The 13956-nt window shown below is 43.5% G+C and overlaps 1 protein-coding gene across 4 annotated transcripts in view; it reads right to left on the bottom strand.

The window, feature by feature from the left end:
- Window positions 1–1097: 1097 nt before the first annotated feature.
- CDH4 (cadherin 4) overlaps window positions 1098–13956 on the bottom strand; it is a 471037-nt gene continuing 458178 nt past the window's right edge. For all 4 annotated transcript variants that reach the window (XM_056548614.1, XM_056548613.1, XM_056548615.1 and 1 more), the window contains 3 exons: window positions 12507–12646; window positions 12009–12173; window positions 1098–3504 (listed from right to left, as the gene is read on the bottom strand). In XM_056548614.1, the coding sequence (XP_056404589.1) occupies window positions 3298–3504; window positions 12009–12173; window positions 12507–12646 (512 nt within the window). In that variant the 3' untranslated portion in view covers window positions 1098–3297. The remainder of the gene's footprint in view (window positions 3505–12008; window positions 12174–12506; window positions 12647–13956) is intronic.

Raw genomic sequence — 13956 nt, 5'->3', positions numbered from 1 at the left:
TGGTAAAGGATGGTCAAAAAATCCCATTAACATGAATGGGATTTTTTGATGGCCGCTTTATGGACTTTCTGACGGGAGTTCATGATGGGAGATTTTGCAGGAACATAACGGTAGTGTGAAAGAGGCCATAGTCTTGCAAAACTCCTATCATGCCCGGACAGCCACCTGTTTGCCAACTTACAACTCCCATTTTGCCTTAACAGCCTTCATCTTGCAAAACTGGAGCTGCCATCTTGGCCTGGCAACCTATTGTTTGAAACTACAACTCCCATTATAGCCTTACAACCTCTGGTTTGCAAAACTACAAATCTCATCATGTACCGACATCCTTTAGCTCGCAAACTACAGATTTCATTGTGTCCTTCATGATGAGAGTTGTAGTTTTCAAACAGTTAGCGAGTCACAGGTTGTAACACTATGATGTAGCCTATCATTATCACAGACCCTAACCCCCTCAGTGTAGTCGGATGTCTGTTTCATTATACTGTCTATATATTGTGGCATTTACTGTATAAAGCGCAATGTATATGGACAGTTAGAGCAAAGAGATTGTCAGTGATATCACCAGTTCCAAAAGGATAGGCAGGACTTGGGTTTTCCAGAGACAGCGTTCCTCTTGCCAAGTGTGTTGTAGCTATTCACTGCAATGCCAGACACAGCCTGTAGATAAGAGTGGTGCTGTTTCTAGAAATCAAGAGCTCCTTTTTGCCAAACCCCAGACAACTACTTTATGTTATATATGCATAGTTATGGTCAAAAATAATAAATCGATGTGTTACCAAATAATAGTGAAAGATGAAACGCCTTACACATAATGGAGCACATTAATAAAATAATACATACAAGAAAATCTGCATTCTTAACCCCTTCACTGCCAGAGAAACCAGTGGAGGTACTAACAGCAAACCTCTAAAAATCCACAATACACCAGCGTAATCTTTTCACGACCAGGATGGACTCCCGCAGTGTCATCTTTGTACCTCTCAATCCCTCTTCCCTCCGCTGACTTCTCCTGAGACTTTTATCACCTCACATAATGTACCGAAAAGGCACTTTTCAAAAAATGTTTGTTTTTTTTATGCATTTTTAAAAAAATGTTTTTCTTTTTTTTGGTCATTTTGTTTTCCTTTGTATAAACAGTGCTTTTTAAAAAAGTTTTTTTTTTTTTCAAGTTAAGACGATCGAGTGGTGTATCACTCAAGTCTTCAGGAAACCTCCCTGCTCACCTATGTACAGATGTGTGTGAGGGTGTATATAACATACACACCTATATATATGATATACACACGCACACAGAGAAAATAAAGGGTGGGGAGCAGCAGTAATGGACAGCAGACATGCCGGATTCCTAGTACAAGACAATAAAAATGTGACAAATGCTTTGTTTCAATTGGGTGATCACTTCTTTCCTGCTCACAAGACAACCCTGAAATGGGTTGATTTCTGTACCGCCGGCAGGGAAGCAGTAACTATCCTCCCTTTGCAGTAATTTTCATAGTTCAGATCTGACCAGGTTGTAACACATGAAATGATAACATAGTTAACGCATAACATGGGGACAGCTCCCCCAATTATGTAGCAAACAATGGGTCTATATTCACTTTTTTGTAGCCACGCTGTCATTTTAGTAATGATCACACTTTCGTCAGTCAAACCCTTATTCCATGCATTATCTAAGTTAAAGGGACACTTCTTACAGTGTTTTTTGTTTTGTTTTTGCACTTAAACAAGCGATAAATAACGATATTTAATAAAAGAAAATAATGGGTGAATTATCTTCATGAGTTTTTTTTTTACAGTTATGCCATGTAAACTGCTTCGTGTCAGTGTACCCTGTTAGCACAGCAAAGAGAATTAGCTTAATATTCTTTGTCTGACCAGGGAGAGGTAAAAGGTGGCAACTCAAGAGAGCCCCACGCCTTCCCCAGGACGACTTGTGGGATGAGATGTAGGCAGGTGCCTAGATTGTCAGGAGGGGGGAAAGGGTCAAGTTTAATGGGAAAAGTATTTAATCCCGTATTCCCGCCACAGGCACCTATGATCATCCTTAGTCCTCTTACTGACACTGCAACCATGAGTCAGTGAGGGAGACCAGAGAAGAGCCAGTGCTGATAGATCTATGCAAATTATCATACATAGTAAATTGTCTTATTATGTATCTTTTTTAGAGGGGGGGGGGGGGTGACAAAACATTTCTTATACACCTTAGTGACCCCTCTGGTGGGCCTCAGTTGCCAAATGCCTATGAAGGTGTGTGTGTGTTGGGCAGTGTTTGGGGGGCACCATTAGTTGTATCTGCTTAGGGCACTAAAGTACCTTTCCCAGCTCTGTGTATAATGTAAGAAGCACTGAGAGCTGTTTACATTACTAATCAAGTGCACTGTACCTTAGGGACTCCTGTTTATGAAAGAGACTCCTCCCCCAAGGAGCAGTAACTAAGTGCTGCTGAGACTGGGAAGTTGGGTTGTAGCTTAATAAAGAAAGGTTTTGAGACTATTCCTCAGCCTGGGAAAGCTGGGGTATAGATAAGTGATGTTACATGCTGAGACTAGGAAAGCTGTGTTATATCTTAATGATGATAAATTCTGAGACTAGGAAACATGGGTTATAGCTCAGTGATGATACATTCTGAGACTGGGAAAGATGGGTTTTAGCTCAGTGATGATACATTCTGAGACTGGGAAAGATGGGTTATAGCTCAGTGATGATGTGCTCTGGGACTGCTGCTGAGTATGGGAAAGCTACATAGCTGCTCTTTGATTTTTCCCCCCTCTTATATTTTCCACTTTTCAGTGATGCTGTCTGTCTAGATCATGTTTGTCTAGGCTTACCAAGAAAACAGTGGAGCTGTCATTCCTCCAATCCTCCACCCACTATATACATTTCATGACCTTATGAATCCCCTTACAGCAGCATTAAACAGATAAATCTGCAATGTTTACAAAAAAAAAAGGTTGGAAAAAAAAAAACATCTTATTTTACAGAAGTGCCCCTTTAAACTAGGACTTTGAGATGACTGCCAGCGTTCCAATATATATAGATCACATCCCACAAAGACAATAGAATGCTTTTCACCTTGTGCAGAGTGAATTATAAAATAAAGGTAAAGGGTATTTTAGCTTGCTGCCTCTACCGAGTGGATCTGAAATGAAGCTAAGAAAGAAAATTTTGCCTAATTTAGCACTAAAAAGAACGCAGTCAGGAAGGGGGGTGGGAGTCGGGAGTTTAATAATAAAAAATGAAAGCGGCCACTGTACAACTGAGGAGGGCATGTTCCGATAAGATGCAGATGTCCCATCAATCCTCCTCTCCGCCACCGTACAAATCGGCCAGTTTTTTGAAACGTGGACCCCAGTCATTCAAATACTCAAAGTCCTGATCCTCAGAGCTAGAGGAATTGAGAGAGCTAACAGAGCCGGCAGTGGAACCGCTGCCTTCATAGTCGAAAACCAGAAGAGAGTCATAAGGTGGCGCTGTAGGATCATTGTCTGCTGCCCGGAGTCCCTGGGAGGAAAGGGAAAGAGGAAAGCGTTAGACATTGTAGAAGGATGAGGGAGATCAGTGATGTCAATGCTAAAACGCTGGACATTTTCTCCCCCTGAACAATTTCTACTCCCCCTGAACATTCCAAACCGACCTGGACTTAAAAGAAAGAGAAGTGCAATACAAAAGGACACCAGGAGAGACACATAACTACTAGTGTTGAGCAACATAGGCCATATTCGAATTCGCGATATTTCGCGAATATATGGACGAATATTCGTCATATATTCCCTAAATTCGCATATTCGTAATATTCGCGTTATAGTTTCGCATATGCTAAAATTAGCATATGCTAAAATTAGCATAAATGAAAACTCGCATATGGGAAAATTAGCATATGCAAAAATTAGCATAAGCAAAAATTCGCATAGGCGAAAATTAGCATATGCAAATTTTCCCATAAGCGAAAATTCGTTCCGCCAGTCTCACACAGTAGTATTAGAGCCTTCTTTAGACCACACAAGCTGGAAGCAGAGAGGGATGATCACTGTGATGTGTACTGTGAAAAAAAAACAATATTCGTAATTACGAATATATAGTGCTATATTCGCGAATATTCGCAAATTCGCGATATTCGCGAATAAAATTCGCATCGCGAATATTCGCGAGCAACACTAATAACTACCCATCTGTAATATAAACGGCTTATGGGAGGTGAGGGTTAGCATTTGCCAAGCTTTGTCTCTGCAATAAGGATAGTTTGGGGATATTGGGGGGTATTTATCAATTTTGCCTGTTGACAGTTTCTTTTTACCCTTTTTTTTTCACTTTGGTTTTCGTGGACATGCACCAAATTTATCATTTGGTGCAAGTTGTTAGTAATTTTGGCTTAAATGTTGAAATCAGCTGTTCACAGCGCCTTTTACACAGAACTTACCACCACAGAGGACGCGTATTTTACCCTGTAGAGCAGCCATTTCGGAGTCCCTCCTGCAGTATATCAGTAAGCGACATGAGTTATTTTCTTTTGTGGGGTTTATAGCCACCATGTGAAATGGATTTTATTTTCAACTTGGGTAGTTTTTTTTTGGTTACTTTAGTGCAGTGGTCTTCAACCTGCGGACCTCCAGATGTTGCAAAACTACAATTCCCAGCATGCCCGGACAGCCGTTGGCTGTCCGGGCATGCTGAGAGTTGTAGTTTTGCAACATCTGGAGGTCCGCAGGTTGAAGACCACTGCTTTAGTGCTTACCTTTCCTGAACCTGTGTGGCCATGTCCAATGCCGGCTCAACGGAGGGCGAAGGTTCCTCAGAGACAACTATGTCGCAGGATAGTATTGAGCAGCCCTGGAGGCGTCGCTGCTTTCACCAAAAAAATGTTTAATGTATTTTGACGCCTTTACATTTTCTGACATTGCTAAGTGTGGTTTCCATGTGCAAAATTTCTTGGCGGTGATTTGCACCCAAAAAACGGGATTTGCGCTAAAATTGCGATCGATTGGCGCAAATGATGAATTACTGACTAAAGTTGAAATCACACACAGGACCGTGTGATTTTGAGAAAGTTGTAAAAATGACAGTGGAGAAGATGCGCCAAACTTTGGCGCAAAAAGGGGGAGGGGGGGTAGAGGAATGTGACAAGGGGGGAATGTGACAGGAGGGGGGGGAGAGGAATGTGACAGGAGGGGGGGGAGAAGAATGTGACAGGAGGGGGGAGAGGAATGTGACAGGAGGGGGGGGGAGAAGAATGTGACAGGAGGGGGGAGAGGAATGTGACAGGAGGGGGGAGAGGAATGTGACAAGAGGGGGCAGAGGAATTTGACAGGCGGGGGAGAGGAATGTGACAGGAGGGGGGAGAGGAATGTGACAGGAGGGGGGGGAGAAGAATGTGACAGGAGGGGGGAGAGGAATGTGACAGGAGGGGGGGGAGGAATGTGACAGGAGGGGGGAGAGGAATGTGACAGGAGGGGGGAGAGGAATGTGACAGGAGGGGGGAGAGGAATGTGACAGGAGGGGGGAGAGGAATGTGACAGGAGGGGGGAGAGGAATGTGACAGGAGGGGGAGAGGAATGTGACAGGAGGGGGGAGAGGAATGTGACAGGAGGGGGGGGAGAAGAATGTGACAGGAGGGGGGAGAGGAATGTGACAGGAGGGGGGAGAGGAATGTGACAGGAGGGGGGGGGGGAATGTGACAGGAGGGGGGAGAGGAATGTGACAGGAGGGGGAGAGGAATGTGACAGGAGGGGGGAGAGGAATGTGACAGGAGGGGGGGGGGAATGTGACAGGAGGGGGGAGAGGAATGTGACAGGAGGGGGAGAGGAATGTGACAGGAGGGGGGAGAGGAATGTGACAGGAGGGGGGGGGGGGGGGAATGTGACAGGAGGGGGGGGGAGAGGAATGTGACAAGGGGGGAATGTGACAGGAGGGGGTTTGGGAATGTGCTTTCTGTTTGCTGCAGCCATAATCTCCAGCATACAGACAGCAGTTCTTTTCTCACACTCCAGCGCTTCTGAGTGGAATGAATTCTGACAGGAATCTTGTCAGAATCCGAGAGGGATTCTGCTGCGACAATATAACTCATATGCGACATTGTGCGGCACTCACATGCGACACATTAGTAAATATGTGTGAAAAGCCCTAGCTATCAGTGGAAAAAAAGAAAAAATACAACCCGGAAAACTTAGTAAATGAGGGCCAATGCTTTTCCTCCTCTCAGATAACACCTCACTTCTTGTAAGGTTGCATATTTGTTTTAGCTCTTGGGCATTTACAGCAGTGATGCCGAATATATTACTAGTGTGCTAAGGCTGAGCAAAGTATGTATGGGTATGGGGACAATTTAACAGTGTCTTATGGCCCAACATCTGAAGGGGCAACCAGCCACTCTTTTGACCAGTACTGATAACAGAGGTAAATGGAGGACTTCACTTCACTATTATCTTTTACTGGCTCAACTGGTTGAGCTTCTAGAGGTGCCCAAACCTCTACAGTTGCTGTTGACTTGGTCAGTGGCGAGAGAGGAGTAGAGCCGGCCATACGCATTTCATTAAAGTCAGTCGAAGCTGCCAGTTTTAGACATATTTGTTGACAATCCATAGTCTATGGAGGCCTGTGTTAGGATTCGGCTAGCTGGATGTGGATCCTCTCTGTCAGCGAGGGATAGGCGTGGTCCGTGTCGGTGGACCGGTTCTAAGTTGCTACTGGTTTTCACCAGAGCCCGCCACAAAGCGGGATGGTCTTGCTGCGGCGGTAGCAACCAGGTCGTATCCACCGGCAACGGCTCAACCTCGCTGACTGCTGAGAAGGCGTGGGACAGAAGGACTAGGCAGAGGCAAGGTCAGACGTAGCAGAAGGTCGGGGAAGGCGGCAAGGTTCGTAGTCAATAGCAATAGCAGAAGGTCTGGAACACAGGCTTTGGACAACACTAAATGCTTTCTCTGGCACAAGGCAACAAGATCCGGCAAGGAAGTGCAGAGGAAGTGAGGTTAAATAGACAGGGAGCAGGTGGAGGCTAATTAGACTGATTGGGCCAGGCACCAATCATTGGTGCACTGGCCCTTTAAATCTTAGAGAGCTGGCGCGCGCGCGCCCTAGAGAGCGGAGCAGCGTGCGCCAAAACGTGACAGCCGGGGACCGGGACGGGTAAGTGGCTTGGGATGCGATTCGCAAGTGGGCGCGTCCCGCTATGCGAATCGCATCCCCATCGTGAATGTCAGTGCAGCGCTCCCGGTCAGCGGGTCTGACCGGGGCGCTGCAGAGATGAGAACGCCCCGAGCGCTCCGGGGAAGAGCAGGGACCCGGAGCGCTCGGCGTAACAGCCTGGACCTTCTTCCTATGGAAAATTCGATTTCAACATGAGCAATCCTTTTCCTAGAGATAAGCTGCAGCCAGAGGTGTTAGACCATGTTCACACACCGGGTGGAATTCCGCTTTGAATTCAACAGGATTCTGCTGCGCTGTGCACACGGCGTCATTTCCATGCCAGATGGTTCCAACGCGGAAATTATGTTTTCCTTGTCCGCAGAAAGAATGAACTGTACATTCTTTCTGCGGACACTGCACAAAATGCATAGCCATCTATAAGACGGCACATTTCTGTGTGGTCCTAGCGCCGGCATAACATGCCGGCGCTAGGACCACACAGAAATGTGCCGTCTTATAGATGGCTATGCTCTGCGGAGTGTCTGCACGTAGTTTTTCCACTCGGACATGTAAACATAGCCTAAGGATGGTCTCCTGTGCCCTCGTCTCAGTATTTGCAGCACAGCAGTAATTAATTTCATACATCTCCCAGTAGATAGCATGGATAGTACGAAACATCTTCAAACAAGGCATATCTATGTCTTCACAAGACTTAAATCTTGAGGTACCTTGTTAGGTATAGTTACTGATTTAATACGAGGAGATAAAGCTTGGATAAGCGGTCATTTCATTAGGACGCGGAAGGTAATACCGTCAGACAGCGTAAAGCCTGGAAGTGCAGACCCCACATTCTGATATAGAGACATTTACTGACTCGACAAAGCTGCGTGGGCCTGGAGAGCAAAACACTGACAGATAAAAGCCGGAACAATATGTTATTCTAATTAAAACATGGCTGCATTTAATATTCCTGACTTCTGCCAGCCGTCTCCGAGGAAATAAAATCTCGATTTGATTAGAAAATAGGAAAGCACTTTCTTTAATAAAAGAGACTGTACTCACAAAGAAACACACCGACTCCTATATTACTGATTAAAGAAGACTGAGCTCTTTGTCTCTGCAGACCTATCATTTTTTCTAGTGTCTATTCTACGGACTGGACCAAAGAAAATCACTCACCTCAAAATAGGAATTAGATGTCACATTAGAACTAAAATAACAATAGTGTCCACAGAGGGAAAAAGAGGTTCCCTTGCCGCTATTATTCACATTAATAATAATAATACACTTCCAAATCCCACTGAGAGGCACAATGGATCCAGGTGAACAATGGAACGTTTAACCCCTTAGTGACTGGCCTATTTTAAACGTTAAAGGGGTATTTTAAACTCCAAAGCTTATCTTATACCCACAGGATAGGGTATAACAAGCTGATCTGTGGTGGTCCGACCACTGAAATCCTTAGGCTGCATTCACACCTCGTTTTTGCAATACAGTTGCCGTATCCAGTTTGATTTAAAAAACCGTATCGAACCTTATTGCAAACCGTATACATAGACATTTCATTGTAAACCGTATACCAACCGTAGCATCAGGTTGTGTACGTTTTGCATCATTTACGGTTGTATACGGTTTTTAACTGTACACCAAACCGTAGTCTACTACGGTTTTGTGTCCCAGTCAAAAACCGTATCCAACCTGTATACGGTTATTTTAAAATGAAGTTCTATGGTAACCGTATGTAACCGTATGTGCATACGGTTACATCCGGTTTGCACAATACAGTTTTTCATTTTTTTTCTTTTTTCTTTTGGAAATTCAATAGAAAGAAGAAGAACTTTATTTAAAATGTTGACAAACTTTAAAACCGTATATATTTTTTTTCAAGAAAAACGTATTAAAATGTATGCAAACGTATATCCGTTTTTAAACCGTATACAGTTTAAAAACATGAGGAGGCATATACGGTTGCATACGTTTCGGTCCGGTTCTGTGACATACGTTTTTTTAACAGAAACGATACGGCAACAGTATTGCAAAAACGAGATGTGAATGCAGCCTTACCGATCCTGAGGATAGAGGAAAATTGTTGCACCTCGTGTGCAGCCTGTTCTTCATTTATTTTCCATGGACCTTCAAACACTTCAGCACTAATAGAGAATGAGAACATGGCCAAACATCCACAACTTGTACTATGATCTATTTGCTTTTCAAGAACTAACAGGTTCTTAGTGTACCTTTTGATCAAAACATGAAAGCCCACTTGCCACTTCAAGGCCACCTGATGAGAGTGGGTCTCTAAACTAACACTGGCGTAGCTCCACTGCAACAACAAGCCCACAGGGAAAATGACTCAGTGGCCAGGCAGCCCCACTGCTGCCCAACCAAGCTCCCATGTGCCTGGTTATACACACCCGCTGTAGCCTGGCTTTAGGGGATGACCAATACACGTCACTCCTGACAGCTGTTTAACACTTTTCCAGCCAAATGTTGTTTATTTTCTAGCCTGAAGTCTCATTCCTGAATGTATCCAAGCCTCGCTTTCATTCCTTTTACTTTGATACAGGATTTTATATAATAATATATGGGTTTTTATTAGCAAAGAAGAGGCAGGATCAGCTCACCCGGCATAGACCCGCTGCAACACGGACAGGTGCAGATTCACCCAGTAGCAATCAAGAAGAAGAGAAGGGTCCAGTGTAGCTTCTTACAGATATACGGCTTTATTATATCATACAGATAACACACAGGACATACACGGAGGTGACGCGTTTCGGCCGGTGGCACCCGGCCTGAATAAGGCCGGGTGCCACCGGCCGAAACGCGTCACCTCCGTGTATGTCCTGTGTGTTATCTGTATGATATAATAAAGCAGCATATCTTTAAGAAGCTGCACTGGACCCTTCTCTTCTTCTTGATGGGTTTTTATTGTTTGCTGCACTTTAGACTTTGTATGTTTGTGCATGGATATTTGTGATGTACAAGTAAATTTCATGCTAAATAGAGTTAATTAATCCTGTGCTGGGCTCCACCCCAAGTGGATTGGTGCAATTTTTGTGTGTCATATATGGTGTATGTAACTTGTCGTACCTATCCCAATCTTATGAAAGAGGAGGTGACCCCCAGAACACTTTATCGTTTTATTTGTCTCACTTGATCAAAAAATACGTCCTAAGGACTTTCTTCATTGATAAGAGTGAGCAAGCCTGAAATTAAGGGTCTTGCTGCTATAACTACAGGACAGTACTTCTGCGAACTTCTGGGTGAGCAGCTGCTACTCTACTTTGTACCCCCTTATTGGATTTTGGAGTGATAAGCTTACTTATCACCTATACAAGGTGAGCGGCCATTATACAGAGACGCCTGACTCTGTACTATATATCTGAATGTTACCCCTGGGTAACTCACAAATAGTTGGTTTGTTGGTGTATTAGGTTGTTTAGTGTAAGCATTTAATGTACATCAATCACCATACCATGCAGATGATACATACAGTTGTGGTGATACTAAATTTATATAGTTATGAGGGAGCTGTGTGAGGGCTAGTTTTTTGGGGGGACTTTTATTTTTTATAACTTTTTTAATTTATTTTATTTTTTAAACACAGGAGAAGCAAAAGCAAATTTTTAAAAAATATTTCACATTGTAGGATTAATAACATGGTAGTTGGAAGCTATGGGGTGACAGAGGGCGACCCCTTCCTTTGTAACCACTTGGATGCAATAGTCGTTATTGAAGGTGGCATCTTTACAGTCAGAAGCAAGAGATATGGTGTTGGAGATGTATGAACACCTGCTTTGCCCGTCATGGCACCCATGCCGGGCCTTTTCTGTTGCTCTTTAAAAATGCATGCAGTCGAATAAAGCTGGCATAAAAAAATGTATGGGTGGTTGCTAATGGGTTAAATATATATTCTGACATTTACAGCATATCCATAGGATACATCATAACAGAATTTTAATATACATAGCCCCAACTTTGTATACTGCCTAAATTTGTAATTTGGGACTTACAGAAACAGAATAGCTGTTGTGCTACATTGTTTGAGCAACTTCAATTAAAGGGGTATTCCAGGTATTTTTTTTTATTTGACTATGCTAAAGGGGCTGTAAAGTTAGTGTAGTTCATAATATAGTGTCTGTACCTGTGTGTGACGGTTTTCTCACAATTCTTCTGTGATGTTCACTCCAATATTTATTTTTACCAGCATACAAAATGACTGTTGTCTCAGATTTTTCCCAGGTTGCAATGTGGCTGAGACCTGACTCACTAGTCAGCTGATGACAGGGAGCCTGTCTGCTTCAATAGGTGGAGGGATCGCTTGGTGGGAGAGAGATCAATCTGCAACTAATGCAACAGCTGTAGGCACCCTGATTGAAAACCACAGGTCTTTTGAATGGATGCAGCTCATTTATGTTTCAATGGGTGGGGTGGCTGATGTGTGGGAGGGGGAGAAATGGAATTGTGGGATTTGAAGGCAAAAAAGAAAATTCATACAGGAAATACCAGTTCACAAAAAGATAGCCACAGTATTATGGTAATCTTACAAGATAGCCATTTAGCCCCAAGACAAGCACAGACTTTTCCTAAGCATGTCCATTACTGTCTGCCAGGTACGTACTAAAATCACCTTATGGTAGATAACCCTTTTAACTTCTATGAGACTTATACCATCTGTGTTAAACCAGCACCTACACTGTTTTCGGCTTCCCCCACCACCTCCAGAGACATCAACTAGGCTGGACAGGGCTGGAGCGCCCTCAATTTCAAGATAGGTGCGGGTCCTGTGGATATGTCATAAATGTCCAAATTGAAATACAGGACCATCTCCTGTTTAGCAGGTAGCGAGGGCCTATACAATTAAAAGCATAACTAATAGTTACCTCAGTGATAAAATCTCCAATATCTCCCGGGTGTGGAATGACAGGCCTTATTGGGTATTGTGGCTCAGCACCCACAGGCCTCTCGTCCACTCGTCTGACTCCTGCCACTTTGTTTAACACGTGATCGAGTGTCTCAGGCTGCTGCAGCTGACTTAAGTCATAGTCCTGGTGAGAAAACAAAAGATGTTGCTGTAAAGGAAAGGCAGAGTTCTCATAGTACCGAGTTGCTTAAAGATATCTGAATCTGTAACTTTAAGAGTGATCTGAAAATACAGAGACAGGTGTAGCGGAAAGGGAAAGTCCCTGCAGTTCTCATTCTGGGCCCTCCAGGTTCTGTACTGCATCTTCACATTATTTTCACACTTTACTGATTGCACTACTACATGACTGAATATGTGTGTGTTTTTTTTACACACTATTTCTCTTTTAAGAGCCTCTCACTGTAAATAGAGAAGACAGCAGACATCACATATCTCTATTTTTCCATATGGGCATTACCTGGTCCTCCTCACCACCTCCCTCCTCATCATACTTTAGAATGTTGTCCCTGACGTCATCCTCTGGATCAATCAGCAGCTGCTTTGTATGTCGTTCCTTTTCTCTGCGTTTCATCCACATGACAAACAGGAGAACCATAGCTAGAAGGAGGAAGTCGAAAAGTTCTGTTACTTTACTGATCCTGAATTTGAACAGCCTAGCTTGATAAGTCCCATTTATTTCAAGTCTTTCCTTGAAATGAAGAGTAACTAAAAGAGGAGTTCTACTATCTAGTCCTAAATATGGACTATAAACCCTGGACTATAAGACGCTCGTCTAGTACTGAAAAAGAATCTGTTTACATAAACTGTATTCATTTTGTACTGATTTTGAGCTACATGCTGTAGATCTTTTATTTTAAAATATAAAACATCCCGTATTATACTCCAGAGCTGCACTCACTATTCTCCTGGTATAGTCACTGTGTACATACATAACATTACTTATCCTGCTCCCATGCAGTGCTACATCCCGTACTATACTCCAGAGCTGCACTCACTAGTCTGCTGGTGCAGTCACTGTGTACATACAGTGTATAACTTATCCTGTACTGTCCTGAATTACATCCTGTATTATACTCCTGATCTGTACTTACTATTCTGCTGGTGATGTCACTGTGTACATACATTACATTACTTTTCCTGTACTGATCCTGAGTTATATCCTGTATTATACTCCAGAGCTGTACTCACTGTTCTGCTGGTGGGGTCACTGTGTACATACATTACATTACTTATCCTGTACTGATCCTGAGTTATATCCTGTATTATACTCCAGAGATGCACTCACTATTCTGCTGGTGAGGTCACTGTGTACATACATTACATTACTTATCCTGCACTGATCCTGAGTTATATCCTGTATTATCATGTGTGCAGGAACAAATAATGTCGCACTCACCAGTCCAGGATAATACTTCTTTAATGAAGACTAGTCAGCGGGTGTACGGATCAGCATAGCGGGAGCGTCAGCAGACAAAGTGTGCTCAGCACACGAAACGGACACCATCCGTCCCATGGAGACGCTCCTGCTATGCTGATCCATACACCCGCTGACTAGTCTTCATTAAAGAAATATTATCCTGGACTGGTGAGTGCGACATTCTTTGTTCCTCCATTCATGATATTTGCCTCACGCTATCAGTGCGGTCCCGTATTTGGTTCCCACCCTGTCAGCTTGGTCCGCTACACCTGTGCTCCTTTTAAAGTGCCGGCCACTGCACTCTTTCTGTTTGATATCCTGTATTATACTCCAGAGCTGCACTCGCTATTCTGCTGGTGGGGTCAATGTGTACACACACTTCTTATCCTGTACTGATCATGAGTTACATCCTGTATAATGGTCTAAAGCTTTTAATAATTCTGCTGACTTGAAATTTCCCAGCATTTCCTGTTATTTTAGCATCGCACAG

The sequence above is a fragment of the Hyla sarda genome, chromosome 12 (genome assembly GCF_029499605.1).
Source record: "Hyla sarda isolate aHylSar1 chromosome 12, aHylSar1.hap1, whole genome shotgun sequence".
NCBI classification, from domain to species: Eukaryota; Metazoa; Chordata; class Amphibia; order Anura; family Hylidae; genus Hyla; species Hyla sarda.
This window is presented reverse-complemented; position numbering and strand designations above follow the sequence as displayed.